The sequence below is a fragment of the Pseudorasbora parva genome, chromosome 16 (genome assembly GCF_024679245.1).
Source record: "Pseudorasbora parva isolate DD20220531a chromosome 16, ASM2467924v1, whole genome shotgun sequence".
Classification (NCBI taxonomy): Eukaryota; Metazoa; Chordata; class Actinopteri; order Cypriniformes; family Gobionidae; genus Pseudorasbora; species Pseudorasbora parva.
Window position 1 is genome coordinate 3,069,464 of NC_090187.1, and position 23,193 is coordinate 3,092,656.

Consider the following 23,193-nt stretch of genomic DNA (forward strand, 5'->3'; position numbering starts at 1 on the left):
AGTGTTTGAGTTTACATTTAGGAATGATAACTATAACAAAAAGATACATTTTCAAGCATTATATCATCATATACAGGGTAAAATACTACGCAAGGGTTTTAAGAAAACAACAGTGAACATCTGCATGGTTTGGGTTCCTCATATACAGCCACACTCAAACTCAAGCCCCCTTTACTGGGTAACTGAAGTCTGTACTATAGTAACAGCCCATTTCATAAGCACATTCACACACTATACGAACTGGGGTGTGTGTTGGATTGGTGGGAATTGCACTGAATGTTTGGGGATTATACACACACTGTTGCGTGTAACAGAGCAGCTCAAATCAAGCATACACTATTATCTCACTTTACACTGGATTACAAACGGGTTTGTTAGTTATTGACATACAAATGAACTTTTTTGGTTACACGTCACATAAGGTTTCATTAGTTAACATGAATTTAGAATGAACAATACAGCATTTATTCATCTAAATTAATGTTAATTTCAACATTTACTAATACACTAAAGTGAAAAAAGTTTAAAATTAAAAGTTTAAGATTAAAGTGAAAAGTTGCATTTGTTAACGTTAGTTAATGCAACGGGAATTTACAAACAATGAACGACAAATTAATTTTAACAAAGTTTAATAAATACTGCAACAAATGTTTTGCTCAGTAAATACATTTAACTAATGAAACCTTATTGTAAAGCGTTACCTTTTTTTTATTCTTTTTTTCTACATATTGAATTATTTATTTTTTATAAGAACTGCTACTTCCAGACATAATCCAGTTGTTTGATATCGTATGATTATTAGATGTTATAGTGTCATTCCAAAATTTGACCAATGGGACTTTTTTGTTTACATATATTTTAAGTACATTTTAATATTACGTAAAATAAGTATTCATTAAAATCCATCTATGTTTTGTACATCTTATTCGATACCTTTATTTATATATATATATATATATATATATATATATATATATATATATATATATATATATACACATACACACATATATATATTTATATATATAAACTCTATATATATATCAGTATTACCAATGACTATGTAAAAAAAAATAGCAGTCAAAGACTAAATATCCATAACCCTGTTAATCGTAACACAATTTCACACATATTTGCATTCTGAGTTCATGCAGTAATAATAACCAGAGCATAACCAACCAGCATGACGTGCTAAACAACAGCAAATCCTCAAGACGGTAAAGTGTGTAAGCTCTGTGCAGCAGCATCACCCGATGGAACTGATAAAGGAATCAATAACTCAATGAGGCTGCCTAGACACGCCCCTAATCTGCCATTGGTTGGCTACACAAAGTCCCGCCCCCAAACTCCTGTGATTGGTTGAGACAGTGTTACTGATGCTCAAAGAAACCGGTCAATGTTTTGAAAGCTCCAGAGCTGCAATGTTCCTATGCTTGGGACATTATCATGCAAAATCATACACAATTCAGCTTTAAAGCCTGTTCATATTTGCATAACATGATTAAAAAAACCTGCCTTCACTTTAATATGAGCGAAAAGTGTCAGCAGTAAATGTACACGATGGAAAGCACTTCCATGTCTTTTGGGGAATGTGATTTTTTCTTTACATTTATGCCTTTAGCAAACGCTTCTATCCAAAGCGATTTACAACTGAGGAGTACAGGAAGCGATCTGTCATGAAGAGGAGAAGAAACGCAAAAAGTGCCCTGAATACAAAGATTTATGCTGCATCCCAATTTTGTGAAGAAAAAGTATATACTTTTGAGTGTGTAGCAAAAAAGGTATGCAAGCTTCGGGACAAACTCCTTTGTCATCTTTAACGGATTCTGTCGCTTAGTTACGAGCATCCCATCACCTGTCAATCACCGTCAGATAAAATCCTCCACATTCAGTTTAATCTCCTAACATATCGGAGAGAAATGTAGCAGCACGTTGCTTTGTCATGTGTGTGTCTTAAATGCAGACTCTCCTCGTGTGTTTGCAGTTTAAATATAATGATGCTTTAAAAAGTTAACGGCCAAACGTGTCATTAAAAAAGTTCACAATGCTGCTGCAGGTGAAATATAATGTGGACAACACTGAATAAACATACGTAAGTCAGGTTAAATAGTGATAGTTGGTCACGCAAACCTTTATATAAACCTCTCTACTTGTTTGTAGTTTTTTAACACTTTTTATCCACGTTTGTAGTTCTAATAGAATCCTCGTCCATCTCGCAATGGGTTGTGGGTAATATCAGCCGTTAAGAGTGTGCATCAATCCACACTGGAAATAGTAAACCATCCGGGAGCACTCTTTACTACGAGTTGGGACATACCAATTCTATTTTTGACTACGATTTAGGACAGATAGTATGCGAATTGGGACGCAGGGTTAGATATTACTCAAAGTAGCAAATGCTAAAATAGGGAGAGAAAAGAAAAATAGAGGAGGAAGAGTAAGACTTTTTTTTTTTCCTCATGCGATATACACACTCTCATAAATCCACATTCAATATTATAAGGCACCCTGTGACACTGATACTTTGTATAATTTTACACAAACATTTCCTCAGAAGCTGGTTTCATTCATATGAGGTTTGGGGCTGGTGGAAGATGGAGAGGCGGGGCTTTCTTGGCCAGGTACATTCTCATTGGACGGGGTCTCGCCGGTCGGAGAGGTCTGAGGTCGTCTCGGAGACGTGGGCGTTTGCGATCGGGCCGGACTGAGGGGTGAAGGCGTGGAGTTCGGTGCTGCTCTTCTCATGGATGATGATGCTGATGAAGATGTTAATGATGAGGAGGAGGATGGTGTTGGCAAACATGGCACTGGCAGGGCGGAGAATGACGCAGGCATCCTGAGTCCGAGTCGAGCCTCGAGCTCGCTGCACACAGCCAAACTCCGCCTCCCCCCGTCCAGCCCGCTCATGTCCGAACATTTGGCTCGTTCCTGACAGCGCTCCACAAAGCTGCCTCTCCGGATGGCTCCGAGGCCGTCGCGGTCCTTCTCCGTCCGGCCGGAGTGCGGGCTGTTGCAGCCGCTGCTGGCCAGAGAGGATTGGCTGAGGCCGAGCTGGGCCGGCAGCTCACGCGGTTTACTGAGGGGAACCAAAGGGGCCTGACGAGGCAGACTTCCAGAAAGAGGAACTGGACCCCGCAAACCACGAGCGATTTCATTAAACTGAGACTGAAGACTGTGGGGGAAAGACATGAGAGACAATCAGAGACTACACAAAGCTGCAGGCAGTGCCATCTACAGGACACGGAGAACTTTATATGATGTAAAATAGGCCCCATTTACACTGCATGGCTCAAGTGACCCAATTCCGATTTTTCCCTCTCATGTGGCACAGATCGGATATGACAGCAGAGAAAAAAAAAAACATGAGTTCCGATATATCCTCAGATCGGATTCAGGCCTCACTCATATGTGGGAATAAATCCGATATGAATCGGATATGTGCATTTGCGTCTGCCATGTAAGCGGTCATATTGGATATAGTTATGTCCCAGGACGTATGTGTATGTTTTATAATTATGGTGTTTGTGTCATTCATTGATGTACTGTGTGTTATTGCCAATGGAGCAAACAGCCTGCTGGCAATTGTAGTTTTTGATGTGCGTTCTGCCCCATTACCTGTACTCCTCCCTGTCCTAATTTAGGTGATGGGACCTACCAGCTGCTCCTCATCACTGTCAGGAGGAGCCAGTATTTAAGCAGAACAGGAGAGAGGCGTCTAGAGGGTTGTGACATTGCCAGTCCCAGAGTGTTGCTCTTGTTGTGTCTTAAACGGGTCATAATGGTACATGCACTTTTACAAGTTGATTATACAGCAATGTGTGTTGGTAGTGACTTTGGCACTGTATTTGTTTTCACTCATTTATTGTAAATAAATCTATTTAAATCTTATATTGTGTACTGAGTGCTGGGACTAAGAACGTTTAAACCTTCTTTGTTGCTGTTGAATATTCTTTAAAACGTTACTTCCCTTTTTCCCCTAGAAATCTAAAATGGGAACGTAACAATATTCCCCAGTAAACGAGTGTCGTACGTCATTGAGAAAGGGACGGAGGCGAATGACGTCAACTCAGGTGGACACGCTGTGGATCAAGGGCTCTCCTCTTTGTGTCTGCCTTACGAGAGAAATGTTTTGCTGACCTTTAAAGATATGTGAAAAGGGCGGAAAGCTAAACATTGAATAATCATTTTGTCTGCGTCCATTGCATATCGCACCCGTTTCAATTCCTTTTCCGTTTAAGAACGTCTCGGGTGTTTCGCCAGTGTACAGTGTAAATAACTTTTGAAATATGATGTCAGTGGGTCGTCAAAGAAATCGGATATAGTCACCAAAATCGGAATTGTGCATTAAGACCTTTAGTGTAAATGCAGCCATAGTTACATGTGTTCACACTTAAAACGACCCCTTGTGTGATTGCTGTTAGTGCGGTTCATTTGAATAAGTGAGAATGCTGGTGCGCACCAAACAAGCGGACCGAGACTCTGAAAAGATTAGTCTCGCTCAGACCAAAGACATCATGCCACAAGATGCGACCCTAAAAAGGACAGAATGCTTAAGAACACCAGTTTTTCCTTCATAATAGTCCTGATGTTGGCCAACAGTTCGGCATCAGAACCGCATCTCCTCGCAGCAGATCTTGGTTTGCTTTTGTGACAGAGGGATTCCTGCCATTGTTGCAAGTCGCAGCATGATTCAGATGATAAAAAAATAAACACATTTTCTGGAAAGTGTAATAGGTAACTGACTACTATAGGTTAGCAAGACAATCCATCACACTAGTATTGTGTTATCACATACACTGTTTAAAGTTGGCATGAAATTAAATTAGCAATAGCCTTTACTTCCTACTGTAATGTATCTGAGTGAAACAGCTTTTCAAACAGAAAAAGAAGTAGAAAAGGGCTTGATTTTGTCCATGGTGAACTGATTGGATGGTTGTGCTTTGCTTTTGGTCAATCTTGTGTGAGTGACAGGTTGCCCTGCCCTCGTACCAGTAAACACATCAGTAGAGAAAAGAAGGGCAAGATTATTTTGATTAAAGATTACACATAAATAAAAAAATATATATAATAAAGTGCATTGGATAATTTATGATATACACTGCAATATTTAATAAAAAATATGAACTTATCAGTATTATGCCACTAATGATACTGTCAAGAAGAGCTTCAATAAACCCGGGAGAGTGTGTTGTTTGAGGGAGTAAGACCCGAGGCAAAAGAAAGAAAGGTGTGTGTACCTGCACATAGAGTTGCGAGAGGAGTGTGTGAGAGAGGCCGCAGGACTCATGTCTGGCGTTCGGGTCAGAGCCAGATCACACTGGTCCAAAAGCTCCAGTAGTTCCTCTTCAGTGGGACCGCCAAGAGCTTTAACACACAAACACACACATATGAACACTGCACAAGGGCTGCACGATTTAACGTGGCTAAATGGTTAAACTGATAATCACAAATATTTTACTCAAAATTATAATCACGATTATTCTATTAAAAAGGCTAATGAAGTTATGGCCATTTTGCATGTTCTTTACCAACCTACACTTCACCCAAAACGCCTGTAGGTGGCACACAACATTATTTAACCAACTATATCAACTTAGGTAAATCAATACAAATCACATAGTTTTGGTGAGCACTTCGTAATCTGTATTCACATTAAAGAAATACAATTTGCTTGCAAATGAGACAAACCACAGATTCAGATTGCCCTGCAAATGCGTAAAGCAAAGAATGATGCTCTTTGATAGATAAAATAAATGTCCCTCGCTAGGGACACTAAAACGCTCAACGTGGCTAAATGCACCAAGACAGTGATATTAAAAGACCAAACGGCGTTAACATAATACAAAACCATACGGTAACACTACAATTTTCCCGATTTAATTGTCACACTGTTTGCAGAATAAATGCAAAACTTTATTGAGCATTGTCTTCTCTTCCGGGTTTGTTTTCAATCCTCAAATAAAGATTCAAACGGTTATGAATCAGCGAATTGATTCATGATTCGGATCGCCAATGTCACGTGATTTCAGCAGTTTGACAAGCGAATCACGAATCAATACGCTGATTTATTACCGTTTTAATCTTTATTTGAGGATTGAACACAAACACGGAAGAGAAGACAATGCTGAATAAAGTCGTAGTTTTTGTTATTTTTGGACCCAAATGTATTTCTGATGCTTCAAGAGACTAATTAACCCACTGATGTCTCATATGGACTACTGTGATGATGTTTTTATTCCCTTTCTGGACATGGACAGTATAGTGTGCATACACTTAGATACGCTCTCGGACTAAATATAAAATATCTTAAACTGTGTGTGAAGATGAACGGAGGTCTTATGGGTGTGGAGCCCTATACTGCACATATGCTGCATTTCACATTCATGAACTCTCCCATGCTCACCTTTGATATCCACTTTCCCTGCGATCTCCATTGCCGTGGTGAGGTCCCACATCTGGATGCTGCCGTTGCTGTGTCCGCTGAAGAGGTACCGGCGGGGCCTGGAGCCGATGCGGCTGGACCCCTCGCACTCATGCACCACAAACGACGTGATGGACGTCCCATCCACGGAGCGCACCTCACATACCCTTCAAAGGAGAGATTGGGCCCTGTTTTAATGGTCTGAAGCTCATGGCGAGGTGCACTAAGGGCGTGTCCGAATCCACTTTTCACGCTTGGTCTAAAAGGGTTGTAACAAGTCAGTGAGTCTTAAAGGGATAGTTTACCCAAAAATGAAAATTTTATGTTTATCTGCTGACCCCCAGTGCATCGAAATTTTAGGTGTGTTTGTTTCTTCAGGAGAACACAAATTAAGATGTTTAACTCCAACCATTGCTGTGTGCCAGTCATATAATCATGTGAACGGGTAAGAATTGTATGAGAGCAAAACAAACAAACAAAATAACATGCTTAGGGAAAATGCACAAAAACCCTGCTGCTCGAGGAGACACATTGATGTCTTAAGACACAAACCGGTCGGTTTATGTGAGAAACCCAACAGAATTTATGTTTTTTTTTACCTCATATCCCAACGAGTCTAATATAGTTTTCTCATCCGCTATTACTTCCGTCTGATAAGGTCAAACTGGCGCGATCATAGATATATATAATGTAGATGCCTTATTCAACCATGCAGGCACTAATATATTTATATATATATATATATGAGATCGCGCCAGCTTGACCTTATCAGACGTAAGTAATAGCTGATGGGAAAACTATATAAGACTCATCGGGATGTGAGGTAAAAAATAAATACTGTTGGGTTTCTCACAGAAACCGACCGGTTCGTGTCTTAAAGGTGCACTATGTAGAATTTTTGCAGTAAAATATTCAAAAACCACTAGGCCGGTGTTATATATTTTGTTCAGTTGAGAACCTGCAATATCCCAGATGTTTCCAACTATTTGTAAATTGTGAGAACATTGCTATTTTAACCAATGAACCGGGACGTGTCAACATAGCGTTTGAGGGAGTCGCCTGTCAATCGCGCCATATCTACGTTACCCTCGGTTTCAGCTTTTATTTGGCAGGAGCGCTTTACTCTTAGCAGTGTGAACAAGTGAACGCACGGAGTAACGTCATAACATCATTTTCAACAACCCTTAAATGTATCTAAAATAATAAACAGAGCTGCATTACCTCAAAATCATAACTGGAAGAGCGGATCAGTGCAGGCGCCCGGCGAATGTGTCCCGTCCCGTCATAATAAAAGTCCCGGTATTCGCGAGGCAGGTATGTCTTTAACAATCGCTCCAGCAGCTGTGCTCAGCTCCATAACACTCGGTCCTGCTCTGCTTTAGACTACAGTAACGTTAATAACCGCATGCATGAACGTGATTTCTGCCCGAGTCCTATTTCCCACCGGCTGTGATGTGAAGACCACATGTCCCAAGATGCTGCGCTCACACTTTACGTCATCAAACTACGCATTTGTTTTGAATAGGCGCCCTCCAGTGGACGGAAAGCTGCATAGTGCACCTTTAAGACATCAATGTGTCTCCTCGAGCAGCAGGGTTTTTGTGCATGTTCCCTAAGCATGTTATTTTGTTTGTTGGTTTTGCTCTCATAGAATTGTTACCCGTTCACATGATTATATGACTGGCACACAGCAACGGTTGGAGTTAAAAATCTTCATTTGTGTTCTACTGAAGAAACAAACACACCTACATGTTGGATGCACTGGGGGTCAGCAGATAAACATCACATTTTCATTTTTGGGTGAACTATCCCTTTAATGAGTAATGGGGGTGTTCTGGGTGTAACTGCAATAAAGCAATCAGTCTCATCTCCCATTCCCTTTAAAGTCCAGTTGTGCTCACGCCATGGCGGATACACTAACATGGAAGAATTTGCCAGAGGTAAAATTGAATGTTACTACAGCGAGGAATCTTTTTAGTTTTAATATTGAAAAATGTGCTGCTCCAAATCCCTGTGTGTGTGTGTGTAATAAACAGAGGATGCGTGTTGTGTATCACTAACACACCCTTTAAATAACACACAAATACTGCACTATTGACTTTAGAGCAGGAGTGTGTCAATGGTTTTCAGTTCCTCACAATAGCAACGCTCCAACAATGCTCTTAAACACACCTGGTTTAGTCCAGACCCCCATGGGTGAACACACACACATACACACACACACACACACAAACAAACAAACAAACACACACACACAAACCAACACACAAACAAACAAACACACACACACACACACACACACTCTGATGGGGAAACAGATGCGCCAGTGCATTTAATATTTAAATGTGTTGCTCAATACATGTTGTCCAAGCATGTTTTCTGAAGATTCACACCAGTTAATGTATGCAGTTGGATGATTTACTGCTGGGAAAAGTAGTGTGTGTAGTATGTAGACAACAGTTTAAAGGCAGTAATATTAAACTGACCTCTTCCCATTGGAGGAGAGCCTTACGTAGAGTTTATCAGTGTCAGGAACCACACGCTGGATAAACACCTGCTGCTCGTCACGCTCCCCATATGGACCTGCAAGACAAACATCAGTCAACTCATTCTGGACCAAGGACCAGTATAAAAAAAAAAAAAAAAAAAAAAAAAAAAAAGTATATATTTAAATATATATATATAAAAATCGGTCAAAATTTTGAAATACATTTTTTGTATGTTTTTGAAAGTCCCTTCTGCTCACCAAGACTGGATTTATTTGATCAAAAATACAGAAAACAGTAATAATGCGAATTTGTTTATAATAATCATTGTGAATATGTTGTAGGATATAATTTATTCCTGAGATTAAAGCTGGATTTTCAGCATCATTACTCCATGATTTCTCCTTCAGAAATTATTCTAATATAAGGGATTTGTAGATCATGAAACATTTATGATTATAATTGATGTTGAAAACAGTTGTGCTTCTGTGATGCACTATATACTTTTTTACCTTACTTTTTTTTATTGTCTAAGGATTTTAAAACTCTTTTTTTTAAGGCAATGAATATATGTATTCAGCAAGGACAGGTAAAATTGTTCAAACGTTACAATAAAGACTTATTAATGTTACAAAAGTATTATATTTTAAATGCTGTTATAAATAATAACTATAAATAATACATAATAGAATAAATGTTACCTTCTAACCTTCAAATAATCCTGAAAAAAATTCTTCAAGGTATCCAGAAAAATATTAAGAAACAACAACTGTTTAACATTGTTAATAATAATAACCCTTATTTATAATTGAAACATGAAGGGTCATGTGACACTGAAGACAGCAGTAATGATGATAAATTCAGCTTCGATCACAGGAATAAATTACACTTTAATATTATATATATATATATATATATATATATATATATATATATATATATATATATATATATATATATATATATATATATATATACACATACACATACATACACACAGAAAACAGTTATTCTAAATTATAACAATAATCAAATAAATGCAGCCTGGGTGAGCATTAGAGACTTATAATTAAAGACCTTAATTATTCCAAACTTTTGCTCCTAAGGGAATGAGGCTGTCTGCTTCATATACTGTCATTTTTGAGAATAATCCATTGTACCTATTTCAGTGCCAGCAGCACAGCCTCCATGGCCATCGATATCGTCCAATGAGAGGATCTTAAAGGAAGTGAGGGGGGTGGAGCCAGGCTGAGTGGAGATCATGCCTCGGAAACGCGTCACCGTCCAGGTGCGGACGTGATTGTTGTCTGCACACACTGCACAGAGCAAGATTTTTTGTTTTAGAAAAAACAGTGATTTTAGACCTTTTATCCCCACTGTCTCCTGCAGATATAAACGATCATGAGTGCATACGAGATGAGGACTCCTCCTCACCAGAGATGAGATGTTTCTCAGACAACATGATCTTGGTAACTGGGCTGCGGTGAACAGAGAAGGTCTGGAAGAGTTGAGGACCGGATCCCACCGTCTCTGGATGCTGCACGATGACCCGTACACTGCCTGAACTCGTGCCGTATGCAATCTCAATCCAGTTCCCACTGTCACCTACACAAACAAGAGCACAAACATACATCAGATCCACAATACAGCTAGGTCCCTGTGAGAAACAAGTGTGCTTAAAGGGTTAGTTCACCCAAAAATGAAATTACTGTCATTAATGATTCTCCCTAAGGTCGTTCCACAACCGTAAGACCTCCGTTCATCTTCACACACAGTTTAAGATATTTTATATTTAGTCCGAGAGCGTATCTAAGTGTATTCACACTATACTGTCTACTGTCTATAATGTCCAGAAAGGGAATAAAAACATCATCAGAGAGGTCCATATGAGACATCAGTGGGTTAATTAGAGTCTCTTGAAGCATCCAAAATACATTCTGGACCAAAAATAACAAAAACTACGACTTTATTCAGCATTGTCTTCTCTTCCGGGTTTGTTTTCAATCCTCAAATAAAGATTCAAACGGTAATGAATCAGCGTATTGATTCATGATTCGGATCGCGTGTCAAACTGCTGAAATCACGTGACATCGGCGATCTGAATCATGAATCAATACGCTGATTCATTACCGTTTGAATCTTTATCTTTTACAAATTGTGAATTTTGGACCAAAATGTATTTTGGATGCTTCAAGAGACTAATTAACCCACTGATGTCTCATATGGACTACTGTGATGATGTTTTTATTCCCTTTCTGGACATGGACAGTATAGTGTGCATACACTTAGATGCGCTCTCAGACTAAATATAAAATATCTTAAACTGTGTGTGAAGATGAACGGAGGTCTTACGGGTGTGGAACGACATTAGGGAGAATCATTAATGACAGTAATTTCATTTTTGGGTGAACTAACCCTTTAAGAGCCTCAAAACTTTACATTCTGTTTGCACTAAAGTATATTCTTTCCATAATAAGTGCACTTCTTTTTCTCAAAGAGTGTCGTATTTGTGTGATCATCTGCAGTGCTGATGGTGTATGATATGGCGCTGGTCTGGGTGTGTGTGAGAAGATATCAGAGGCTGGTGTGTTACTTGTTTTGGGCGTCAGGTAGACACTCAGAGCAGTGATTGCATCTTCAGTGGGATCTCGATACAGCTCAGTCACCAACAAATCATTATCCTTCATCCTCAGAGGAAACTTCTGGACATCTGAAAGACACAGACATCGATGACTGATGTGTCAGATATCGGCTCCATGAACATGGCTCTGAACAATCAAGAACGCACAGTAGAGGTGGGCGGCTTTCTTAATGTATCCAAACAAAATATGTCTTAAAGGATTAGTTCACTTTTAAATAAACTTTTGCTGATAATTTACTCACCCCCATGTCATCCAGGATTTTTCTCCATATAATGGACTTCAATGGGCACCAAGCGGTAAAAAAAAAAAGTTTAAGTTTGCTCATCTTGCTCTGTTCTGTGATGCACTTTTGTGACGTGACGTAATACGCAATTACTTGTAAACACTGACCCGATACTTCCGTCTATGTCAAGCGTGACCTTTTTCTTACGTAATTAAGTATTACATGATGTCACAAACGCGCATCACAGAACAGAGCAAGGTGAGCATTTGTGTTTAAAAAACATAAACGTTTTTATTTATGAGTGATCATTTCGCTAGATAAGCCCCTTATTCATCGTCTGGTGTTGTTTAAAGCTGCAATGAAACTGTCATTTGGACCTTGAACCGTTTGGGGCCCATTGAAGTCTGTTATATGAAGAAAAATCCTGGAATGCTTTAATCAAAAACCTTCATTTCTTTTAGACTGAAGAAAGACATGAACATCTTGGATGACATGGGGGTGAGTAAATTATCAGTAAAAGTTTATTTAAAAGTGAATTAATCCTTTAAGCAAGTATAAATCACGCTAATGGCATACAGTATCACAATATTACTGGTTTCGCTTGAAATTCCTCAATAAATGGTTTATATTTTTATATTTTATAACCCTGTATCAATGCATTAATCAGTGTTTATATGTGAACAAAATCCTAAATTAAATCTGTTCATCATATAAAGCGATCATGTCTCAGAATATTATTTTACAGTCTTTTTGTGAACGTTTTGAAGCGTCAGAGTTTTGGGTGAAAAGATGGACTTTCAATGGAGGGACCGAAACCTCTGAGATTCACTTAAAATATCGAAACTTGTGCTTTTAAGATAAATGAAAGTCTTATGGGTTTGGAATGGCGTGATGAGAGTATTTTAGGTGAACTAACCCTTTTAATAGTTTAACCTTATACAATTAAACTTGACAAACATAAAACAATAATTTAGTCAGGTCTGATCGTCACTTTACCTATGTAGTAAATAGATCCATTATTACATCCCAGAATGAGAAAAGATCCGGCTGTGTCATAACTGTTGATTGGAACAACATCCTGGTTCTGCAAGGAGAGAGATGAAGACATAAGGAAGTGAGAACGGTAGAATTTAATTTAAAATGTAATGTGAACAAATGTGGAAAATGTCTAATAAAAGGGTTAGTTCACCCAAACATTTATGTCATTAACTCCTCACCCTAATGTCGTTCCACACCCGTAAGACCGCCGTTCATCTTCAGACACAGTTAAGATATTTTATAATTAGTCCAAAACCTTTTCTGTTCCTTATATTAAAACATCATCACAGTAGTCCATATGAGACATCAGTGGGTTAATTAGAATCTCTTGAAGCATCCAAAATACATTTGGGTCAACATTTTGGTCAATGCTCAAATAAAGATTCAAACGGTTATGAATCAGCGTATTGTTTACCGTTTTAATCTTTATTTGAGGATTGAACACAAACCAGGAAGAGAAGACAATGCTGAATAAAGTCGTAGTTTTTGTTATTTTTGAATCAAAATGTATTTTTGATGCTTCAAGAGACTCTAATTAACCCACTGATGTCTCATATGGACTACTGTGATGATGTTTTTATTCCCTTTCTGGACATGGACAGTATAGTGTGCATACACTTAGATACGCTCTCAGACTAAATATAAAATATCTTAAACTGTGTGTGAAGATGAACGGAGGTCTTACGGGTGTGGAACGACATTAGGTGAGTCATTAATGACAAATTTCATTGTTGGGTGAACTAACCCTTTAAGCTCTCAGCTTGACATTACCTGCCAGTGTTTGGTGACGGCGTTCCACACTCCCACTTTTCCCGTGTGGCTGGTGGCGATGAGCTGATTTCCAACGAAGAACAAAGCCTCCACTGGTACATTTAAACTGAACACACCTGCGGATCAGAACAAATCTCAGATCAAGAACTTTGCTTTCCAAACATTTGTAAAAAAAAAAAAATGAAAAAAAGGATTATATGAAAATGTGACCATACCAATTTCATTGCCATTGCCATCAGGACAAATCGCCCACAGTATGATTTCCGTGCCCGATGCCACAGCAACCATCTTATCGTTGTCTCCTAATGAACCGCCCATGACCTTGGCATTAAGAGCCACCCTGTCAATCACCCAGTCCAGCCGAGGGCTAGTAAAGACCTGCTGCCATCCAGTAGACTCTTTAACCCTAAGCATGAAAGATGCATATTATAAAACGTCCCATATGTGCATCCAAATCATTGCTTTTGGTGACCCTACCTGTAACAGACCACAAACTGGGCATAGGCCACCGCAATCCAGTTATGATGACCACATATGATTCTGACCATGCCTGGGTCAGAGACCGGACCTGAACAACACAATTCCAGAAAGTATTAGAAATTAGCATTTTAAACTGGAAAAGAAACTAAGAAGTAAGGGTGCACATATAAGAACTGTTTTGCAGGACAAACAAGAGTAAAACAGAACAGCATAGAATAAAGAGTAGAAATGAGAAGATGTGAGTATAATGGAACAGAACTGATTAGAGCAGAGCAGAGTAAAAGAGAATAGAATAAAATAAACCACAGTAAAATAGAGCTGAATACAACTGAGTAAAATGGAAGAGAATGGAAATCACACTACAAATGAGTAAGGTAAAATAAAATACATACAATAGAATAAACAAGGGTAAAATTATAATGATAAAATAGTAAAATAGAATAGCAAAGAATACACCAGAGCTGAGTAGACAAGCAGGACTAAAGAGTACAAATGAGGAAAGTAATAGAGAATTGAGTAGAATAAATAGATTAGAGAAAATCAGTGTACAAATTAGGGGAGTAAAACCGAACAGAATAGAATAAGCAAGTAGAAAAAAAACTGAATAAATTAATCCAGAGTAGAAATGAGAACAGAGTATAACGGAATAACCGATTAGAGCAGAACTGAGCACTAAAACGAATAGATTATAACAAACAGAGTAGCAGAGAAGGAGAAGAGAAAAACTGATTAAAAGCCAGTAACTTAGTATAATAGAATAAAACAATAGCATAAACCACGCATAGAAAGAGTAGAACTGAGCAGGATAGATTGAAAGTGAATAATAGAGTAGAAATTAATAATAATGTGAATTTAAACAAAAGTGGACCAGTGTATGGTGGAGCTTTCAGAGACTTCCACCATCAGCTCTGTTTTCTGTTCAGAAAAGCTTTTATTAGGGCTAAATAATTAAATAATGCGACATTCGATATGTGATACGATATTGCAATTAGTGTGTAAAATCCAAGCGGTAACCTCCCGCGATCTCTCTTGAAGCCAATACGGAAGTAATGTAAACTGCAATTCCTCAACTGGCCTCTAGGGACAGGCTCCAGAAGGGAGCAGAATCTCATTGAGCCCCATGTTAAAATTCTCAACTTTAAAGCAGAAAAAAAAACATGTTTACAGCCTGGTACAAATTGTGGTTTTGGCTTATAAGGCTAATTTTGATCTTCATGACAACTGTGAGGGGGTGAATTTTTTTACAACTCATTCGTTTACGTTATATAAAGCCTTAAAGTTCTGCATAATTAAGGACGTGGTTACAAGTGGATAGCCATTTACCTGCACATCCTGCCTTTTTGCCCATTTTCTGTTATCCGGGAGTGACACGCGATGACTCGCTCACAAGATGGAAACGCCCAGCTCGGCCATACTTTAAGCTTCAGAACGGCTTATCGGAATCCTATGGGTGACGTCACGGACACTACGTCCATATTTTTTTTACAGTCTATGGTAAAATCTATTTAAATTATATTTAAAAAAATATTTAAAAACTGAGAATGAAACCATTTGCGTTTCATATTCTTTCTGGGAAAAGAAAGCATCGCTACAACTTCTGAAAGTGACCAGCAGTGTTGTAGAAAAAATTTGTAACACAAATTGTTCACGTTTCGGTGTGTGTGTGTGTGTCAAACAGCGCAAGACTGCAAAATATATTTTTCCCGCAAATTGTTGCGTTTAGTAACTCTTTTAACGTCAAGCAAAGTCACATATTGTATATAATTGTTTTAGATTACCTTTGTTCTTATCTTTGGTTATTGTTTATTTTATATGTTCCTTTGAGTTAAATATGACGAGTGAAAACTGGGTTTGATGGAAATAGTAAGTTTGACAATAAGGTTTGAGTATGTGTAAATCTGTGGAGGGTATGATGAGTGAGAATGGGTTTAACAAGAAGGTTCCTGAGTAAAAATCAGGGAATAGTGATTAAAATGGATGTAATGAACGTGTTTGAGAAAGAAATGAATGAGAGGTGCTCTAATAAAGATGGTACATGTTTGTAGGCTGTAAACTGAAGAATGTTTATTTTTATAACAGGGATCTGACCTTTTTTTTTTTTTTATTCTTATTATTTTTATTTTTTTTAATTCTTATTATTGTCTTTACAACTGTTTTTAACTATGCTTGTTTTAAATTTTTATTCGTGGTACTCTTTTTTTTCTCATGCATTTGTTACCACTGTTTTAATTAATTTCTATATAAAGCACTTTGAATTGCCATTGGGTATGAAATGTGCTATACAAATAAACTTGCCTTGCCTTGCCTTGCCTTGCCACATAGGTAACAGTAATGTGCCCAGTCTATTCTCTGCCCATTGTGTGACCTAATACACAATGTTGATGTAGCCTCATTAAAATCATTCAGATTAAAATCATTAAAAGCCTGATTAAAATCATTCAAATATTGCGAGCCATTGCAATATGCATATTGCGGTATGCACATTGGCGATATATTTTGCACATCACTAGCATTTATGTGTTGATTATTTGTATTATTCTATATTTGTACTTTTTATTCATTTTTTGTAATTTTTCCCTTTTCCGTTGTAGCACTGAGATTCTTCGGAATGAAAAGTGCTTTATGAAGAAAATCTATTATTATTATTATTATTATTATTATTATTGTTAAATGAGTAGAATCAAGCTTAATTTAATAGAACTGAGTAGAGTTAAATAAAATTGGATAAAACACAGAATAGAGTAACTCAATATAAAGGAAAAGAACAAAGTATACCAAAGTAAATCAGTAGAATACAATAGAAATACAATACAATAGAAAATAGAATAGCTAAAAGTAAATATATTAGAACAAAATATGGCAATATGGGTAGAATGAGATATATCAGAACAGAAGTGAATAGAAAAGTAGAATATAATCCTGAGAGGAAAGGCAGACCTGGCACTCTCTCCTCAACCGCAGCTCGGCCCAGAATGCCAGCGTTGCCCAAGTTAGGCGGCATCGTGTTACTCCTCCGCACAGGGGCCCTTTCCACCGGCCCCGCACGCACACCCATGTACTGGGGTCCTGCCACACTGTGCCTGTTTCTGCGCTTCACTGGGTACACTGTAACACACACACACACACGTCATCATGCCTGAAAAGGCCAAATGTTCCCAGGGTTTGTGTTTTCTGTACCTGGAGGCGGCAGGTATCCATTGAACAGCACATTCCCACAGGAGGAGCGGTCCAACTCATCACACAACTGCAGCTTTCGCACTGAGGAGAAGACATGATTAATGTCACAAACATTCATATTCTTTAAAGCTACACTGTGTAACTGTTTTAGTTTATTCTTAGCTAAAAACACTTAAAAAATATATGTGCTCATTAATGTATATTTACTTCTTTCAATTAATAAAGTATTCCTGTAAGTTTAAAGGGTGAGGGGTTGAATGCCAGGGTGCTTCCCAATTCTTATTTGTGCATCCTCGTTTCCTTTCCTACCTTCCATTCCTCACGCCTTAGCTCCACCCCTTCAGGAAGCGAGGGAAAGGCACGAGGAAAAGACGTGATGACAACGCTGGATTTAGTCGGGATTCTTGAACATTAAAGATAACTATTTTGTCCATATTTTAATCAATATTACCAGTTATTATTAACAACGAATTCCAGTTATTAACTGCTTTTTCCCTGTATAATATTCGTTTCTATTTGATTCTTTCATTTTCTTGCGCTTTGATATAATTCTGCAACTGTCAGGTGTTGTTATTTGACACAAATTTGTGTCTTGTACATGTAAACATAATAATAATAATTAATAAACTGTGGCACGATGTGAAGTGGGAGGAGAATTAATGCTTGTGTCACATTTAGTCGATAAAACACTTCCGCAAAGGATACACCTGTGTGTCCCCGATCAAGACTCCTCAGGAAGCTCCTCACTCCTCCATCCTCTCCTCCTCGCGGTGCAATTAGTGAATTGAGATCTCCCACAAGATGGCTGAGCTCCATCGGTTTCCGGATCCTAGGATGGAGGACGGAGGACGGAGGACGGAGGACGGAGGAACCGAGGAGGGACATTGAGAAGCACCCCCGGTCGCCATGTTGCCCCTCCATCTCGAAAGTACATTAGCCAAAGAGGGAGATACCCGTAAATTCAAGCTTCGCCTTTCGCGTTTTAACACTAGATGGCACCGTGTCAAAAGTGAAGAGAGGGATTGCTTGAGACTGCTATATGAAAACCTAAAGGCCTACTTCTAGCTCTCCCTCGCACCTCCATCACATCAACTGATCTCTGCTCACGGAGAAAATGATATAGCCTACAATGTAAACTTTGCCTGATATACAGGCATTAATATACAGAATAACGATAGCACTGATAAAAGTTACTTTACTAAGATTAGCTTGCATTCGTCTGGGAACCTGATAGCTGATGGTAGCAATGAAATGGTAAAAAAAATTACGAAAACGTATAACTATTATTCATTTGACATAGATGTCATAACCTACATGTTAACTGACAAATTATATAACTGCAAATTACAATAGTTTTCTAGTGAAGTATCCTCATCACTTGAAGGAACACTCATGGACGAGGTCGAACTGGAAGCCGTGTTAATCTTGGACTAAATCGGACACCTTAGGAATTAAAACTAAATCAGAATTAAGAGGAACCGAAACTAATATTCCCTGGATGGTCATATACATTTTCACCGCTAGATGGGGGAAAATATCACACAGTGATATTTCTGTGTGCTTTAGAAATATCTAGAGTGTGTGCTCTACAGAATGTGTGCTCTGTGATATTTCTCCAGCTTTAATAAAACATCAGAACAACGGTGAGCTTACCCAGCGGCGTGATCCCATAGAACTCTGCCTCGTGCATTAACAAGTGCACATCTATGGACCTGACGTAAAAACAGTTTCCACAATAAGAGTCTTCATTTCACACTGTTTCACAATCCAACAGACTACATCATGTGTAATAAATATACAGGCTATATGTTTTACCTGGGGTGAAGCTCTTTAGTGCGCAGAAAGTTCAGAATGGGAGCAAACAGAGATGGATCTCGGTCTATGAAAATCTGAAAAGCACAAATATATGGCTCAAGGAGTATAGTCTTTGAAAAGACAGACTGATCTGCAATATTTATTATCATCAGCAAATGAACAGAAGAGAGTAAACCTTACCGCTCCAGTCTCATCTTTAAGTGTTGATATCCGTCCACTTAATAAACTAGACAGAGAAAATAACAACTCTTATTTATTATGTACACAGCTATAGATAAAATCTGCCATATCCTCTTGAGATCCAGGAAAACTTTTTTAATTTAGTATTTTTCCATATTACATTGCATAGCGCACAAAAAATAAATGGGGGAAAAAACAAAACATTTTTGAAAATGTATATTTAATTCATAGGTTGTGATATGTCCTCTGTAGTTAACACAGGGTATATTCAGCAATCCTTAAGTTAAATTTACTACTTTTTAACACCTTTTTTACTACCTTAAGAATATTTTTTAAAACCATCACGACACTGAATTGCAAGTGTAAATCAGCGACCTTTCTATTATTTACACAGATTTTGACACGTATAACATACAAAAAAGAATAGATTTAGAATCGACACCAGGAGGAAATCTGTTATAAGTTTTCATTCAGACACAGTAAAATATATCTCAACATTCACAAAGGTTGGTGAAGGAGAAGCATTACTGCATACACATTTGATTTACATTAATAATTGGTAATTCAGCAATTAAATTATTTAGTGTTTTTTTTCCAACAACAAAACCTGAGCCAAATATTACATTTCTATAACTGTGATAAGTTGTTGAATTTAACAAAATACTAAAAAATAGTGCTGTCAATCGATTCAAAACTTTAACTAGATTAATCACACATTCTTTCTGTGATTAATCGCAATAAAAAAGAAATGTTTTTGTACGTTTTTTATATATTTTTTAATATAATAATTTCACAGTTAATCAAATTAATGTAGAAACAACATAAAGACAGTATATTTGTTTAAATGACATCTTTTTATGAATGAAGGCCAGTATTACTGATATTAATACAGCTACTGATTTTTATTTTATTTTACATTTTTTATTATTAGGCTTCAAAAATTTAACAGTTTTTAATTTGAGTAAACTTAAAACAATGCTAACATAAACCCATAATAAATGTCATGTTTACTCCTGCCCTTCCTGTCTGAACAGTTAGGAAATATACAGACATGTAATAGTTATCAAAGTTATATGCAGTCTGCACTGCATAAACTATAAATGAAAGAGTTAATCCTTATTAAAGCTACCAAAGTTATTTAGTTAAGAGCAGCGAGTCATTTTCTCTGTTCCCCTTGTTCTTTAACTTTACTGACAGGAAGCTTTATTGGCTGCTGTCCCTTTAAGAGCAGACAGACACGCGGATCTCACTGTTTATATACTGTCTATGGATCGCGCCTCATTCTCTCACAACTCTTTTTGTTCATTTTAGACTGTATATAAATCATTTAAGATTGCTCTTATGAGGATAGTCGTTGAAGATATGCCTTGAAGCAAGTCTAAAATAAAACGTGAGCCAGCCACTTCTGTTGAGCACGCAGTGTTCTGAGATGATGCCGAACGGCCGCTGAATATGACATCAGCATCAAACACACGCCGAGACGGAGACGAAAGATCTTTGATTATGTGCCCAGATATGCTAAAGCCCATATTTAAACCAACTAACGCGAACGCAGATAGAGTTTCAATCAGAATAGGACACCTGATAGTCTGAAAAAAATAATACCTAATTTGGAAAAAATTATACCTCTGAGACCACATTTAACACTTTTAATGGCCTTAAATTTGACAATTTTGATTTATCACTTTTTAAAACCCCGCGGACACCCTGTAACACGAGGACTTGGATGTTTAAAAAATAAAATTACATGTATAGGCAAAAACAATGGGATTTATTTTTAATTCACCAATCCATTTTTTTTTTTTTAAATAAACACTGTTTAAAGATTATTCTGAACTATATTATGAAATATATAATGGAATGCATTGATATACAATTTTACTTTATGCAACATGTGGGTAAAATGGCCATACTTGGATTTGTCCATTCAATGCTCATTATATTATACACTGCAACTACTTTGTATTTTAATGTGTTCTTGGTGTAACATGTATTGATATTAATGTATTTCCCTATTCACACCAGAATAAGTGATACACATGATTCCTTGAGTCCTGTCGTCCACTACGGTGGACATTAATTAAATCAATGGCCTGTTTTGTAACAGAAAGTCATATCTTAATTAGAAACCCATAACATTTTCCTGAGATGTTGATTTATAACAAACAATTAGAATATTAATCCAATTTCAATTATAATCAAACAAAAAATATGATCATATTTCCATAAGAGTCTTAAACATTAATGTCAGCTGTTTTTAAAGACCAAGTAGTTGTTGTTGTTGTCCTGGTGAAACCTCCAAACATTTGGTATCTCTGAAAACCCAGAATGTGCTCTTTTACAGCACATCCTGACGTAAAATTGTGACATCTTAGAGAAATTCACTAAAAAACAATGCACACTACAGAGGACAAAAGTATATTCGTGGGTCCATGGAGGATATTAATAGAATTTGTAATTGTCCTAATAAGACCTATTATAAAATAAACAAACAAACAATATGAAAGTCCGCTATTATAAAACACAATTTACAAGATTATACACACATAAGTTACAAGATTTAAGGATTTGCTATATTTTAGCTTTGTCCGACACACAAACACACCTTGAGAAGAAGGAGTCAGGAACCCAGGTCAGAGTCTGTCTGGAGGTGCTGAACCTGTGATTGTACATTCAGAGAGAAAAACATAACTTTTAGCCGGTTTGAGGGTCACAGGTCAGGCGCTTCTGCTGCTTCTATGAGTATGAAGATGTCTATCACTGTCACAGCAACAACATCAACACTAGCACGACTTGCTATGAAAACTACACTACAGTTTCTAATGTAGAGTAACACTTCTGGAGTATGCTATTAAAGTATGTGGTTTGTTTCGAGCAGGATATGCAGTTGATTTAATACAGAACCTTTTGCCCCCGACGTTAAGGTGAATGATTTCTCCAATCCTCGCCATGATAACCGCTTTCAAGGCAAAACATTCATATTGTATCAGATATTTCAGTAGGTATTAATAATGTCCTCATGATAAAAGCTTATTTAGCTCTACTAGAGCTAAGGAAACGTTGTAAGGAAACGGCGAAAGAGCGGATGTTGTAGCAGAATATTCTTGCGGAAGTGTTTAAGCGCTGTATATCAAAATAAAAGTCCTAAACTATAAAATATACACGCCTTAAAAAGAAAACGTACGCGACCATTAATAATAAATAAATGTTTATATATGTCTGCTTTCATTTTTTTTAAAGTAAGTTTCCTCCAATAAAATTTGCATGCGTTGAGAATATTCTTCATCCACATGGTCTGAAAGTTGTATTATGCATTATGCATGAGTGTCATTTTGGGAATTATCCTGCACACACGAATCCAATTTCTTGTGCATATCAAAATAAATCACTACTCTTTAGACATAATACTTGAGTTTTCACATCGCAGACAATTTATTGTCATTTTTTGTTAGTTTTTTCCCCCATGCTTTTTCATGTTTTCAACTTTGTATTAGGAATAAAGATTGGGATTGATTACACTTATTTTGCTTAGTGTTTCAAACTCCACAATAGTGTAAATGGTGCAAAAGTAAAAACGAGCTATTGTAACTCAGAATGTGAGAGAATTGTATGTATATTAAAAAAAATTATAATCATACATACTTGCCTCCTAGTAGGCCTATTATTTTTAAGAGGCAGTTTTATGTTTATGAGGGGATTTCTAAAAACACGTCATCTATATATGCAACATACAAACCCATACTAAACTTATCAAATATACCATATTGAAACAATCATTTTATGAAGTGACGAGAATAGTTTTTGTGCACAAAAAATAAATAAATAATGACTTATATAGCGATGTCCCATTTCAAAACACAGCTTTGTGAAGCAGCTTAATGAATCAGTGTATGGATTCATGATTCAGATCGCTAGTGACGTGATTTATCGTCAAACTGCTGAAATCACATGACATGGCGA

At 37.3% G+C, this 23,193-nt stretch overlaps 1 protein-coding gene across 1 annotated transcript; it reads right to left on the reverse strand.

Annotated features, from left to right (window-relative positions):
* Nucleotides 1–1,719: 1,719 nt before the first annotated feature.
* Nucleotides 1,720–22,325, reverse strand: shkbp1 (SH3KBP1 binding protein 1). Its single transcript, XM_067419651.1, has 18 exons — nt 22,138–22,325; nt 21,839–21,892; nt 19,234–19,279; nt 19,054–19,127; nt 18,892–18,950; nt 17,239–17,319; nt 16,999–17,166; nt 14,059–14,149; nt 13,797–13,987; nt 13,582–13,697; nt 12,769–12,856; nt 11,501–11,617; nt 10,342–10,512; nt 10,068–10,223; nt 8,908–9,004; nt 6,404–6,588; nt 5,238–5,364; nt 1,720–3,172 (listed from the first exon to the last, which is right to left on the reverse strand). The coding sequence occupies exons 1-18, from the start codon at nt 22,182–22,184 to the stop codon at nt 2,551–2,553; spliced, it is 2,490 nt and encodes an 829-aa protein (XP_067275752.1). The 5' UTR covers nt 22,185–22,325; the 3' UTR covers nt 1,720–2,550.
* Nucleotides 22,326–23,193: the final 868 nt, after the last annotated feature.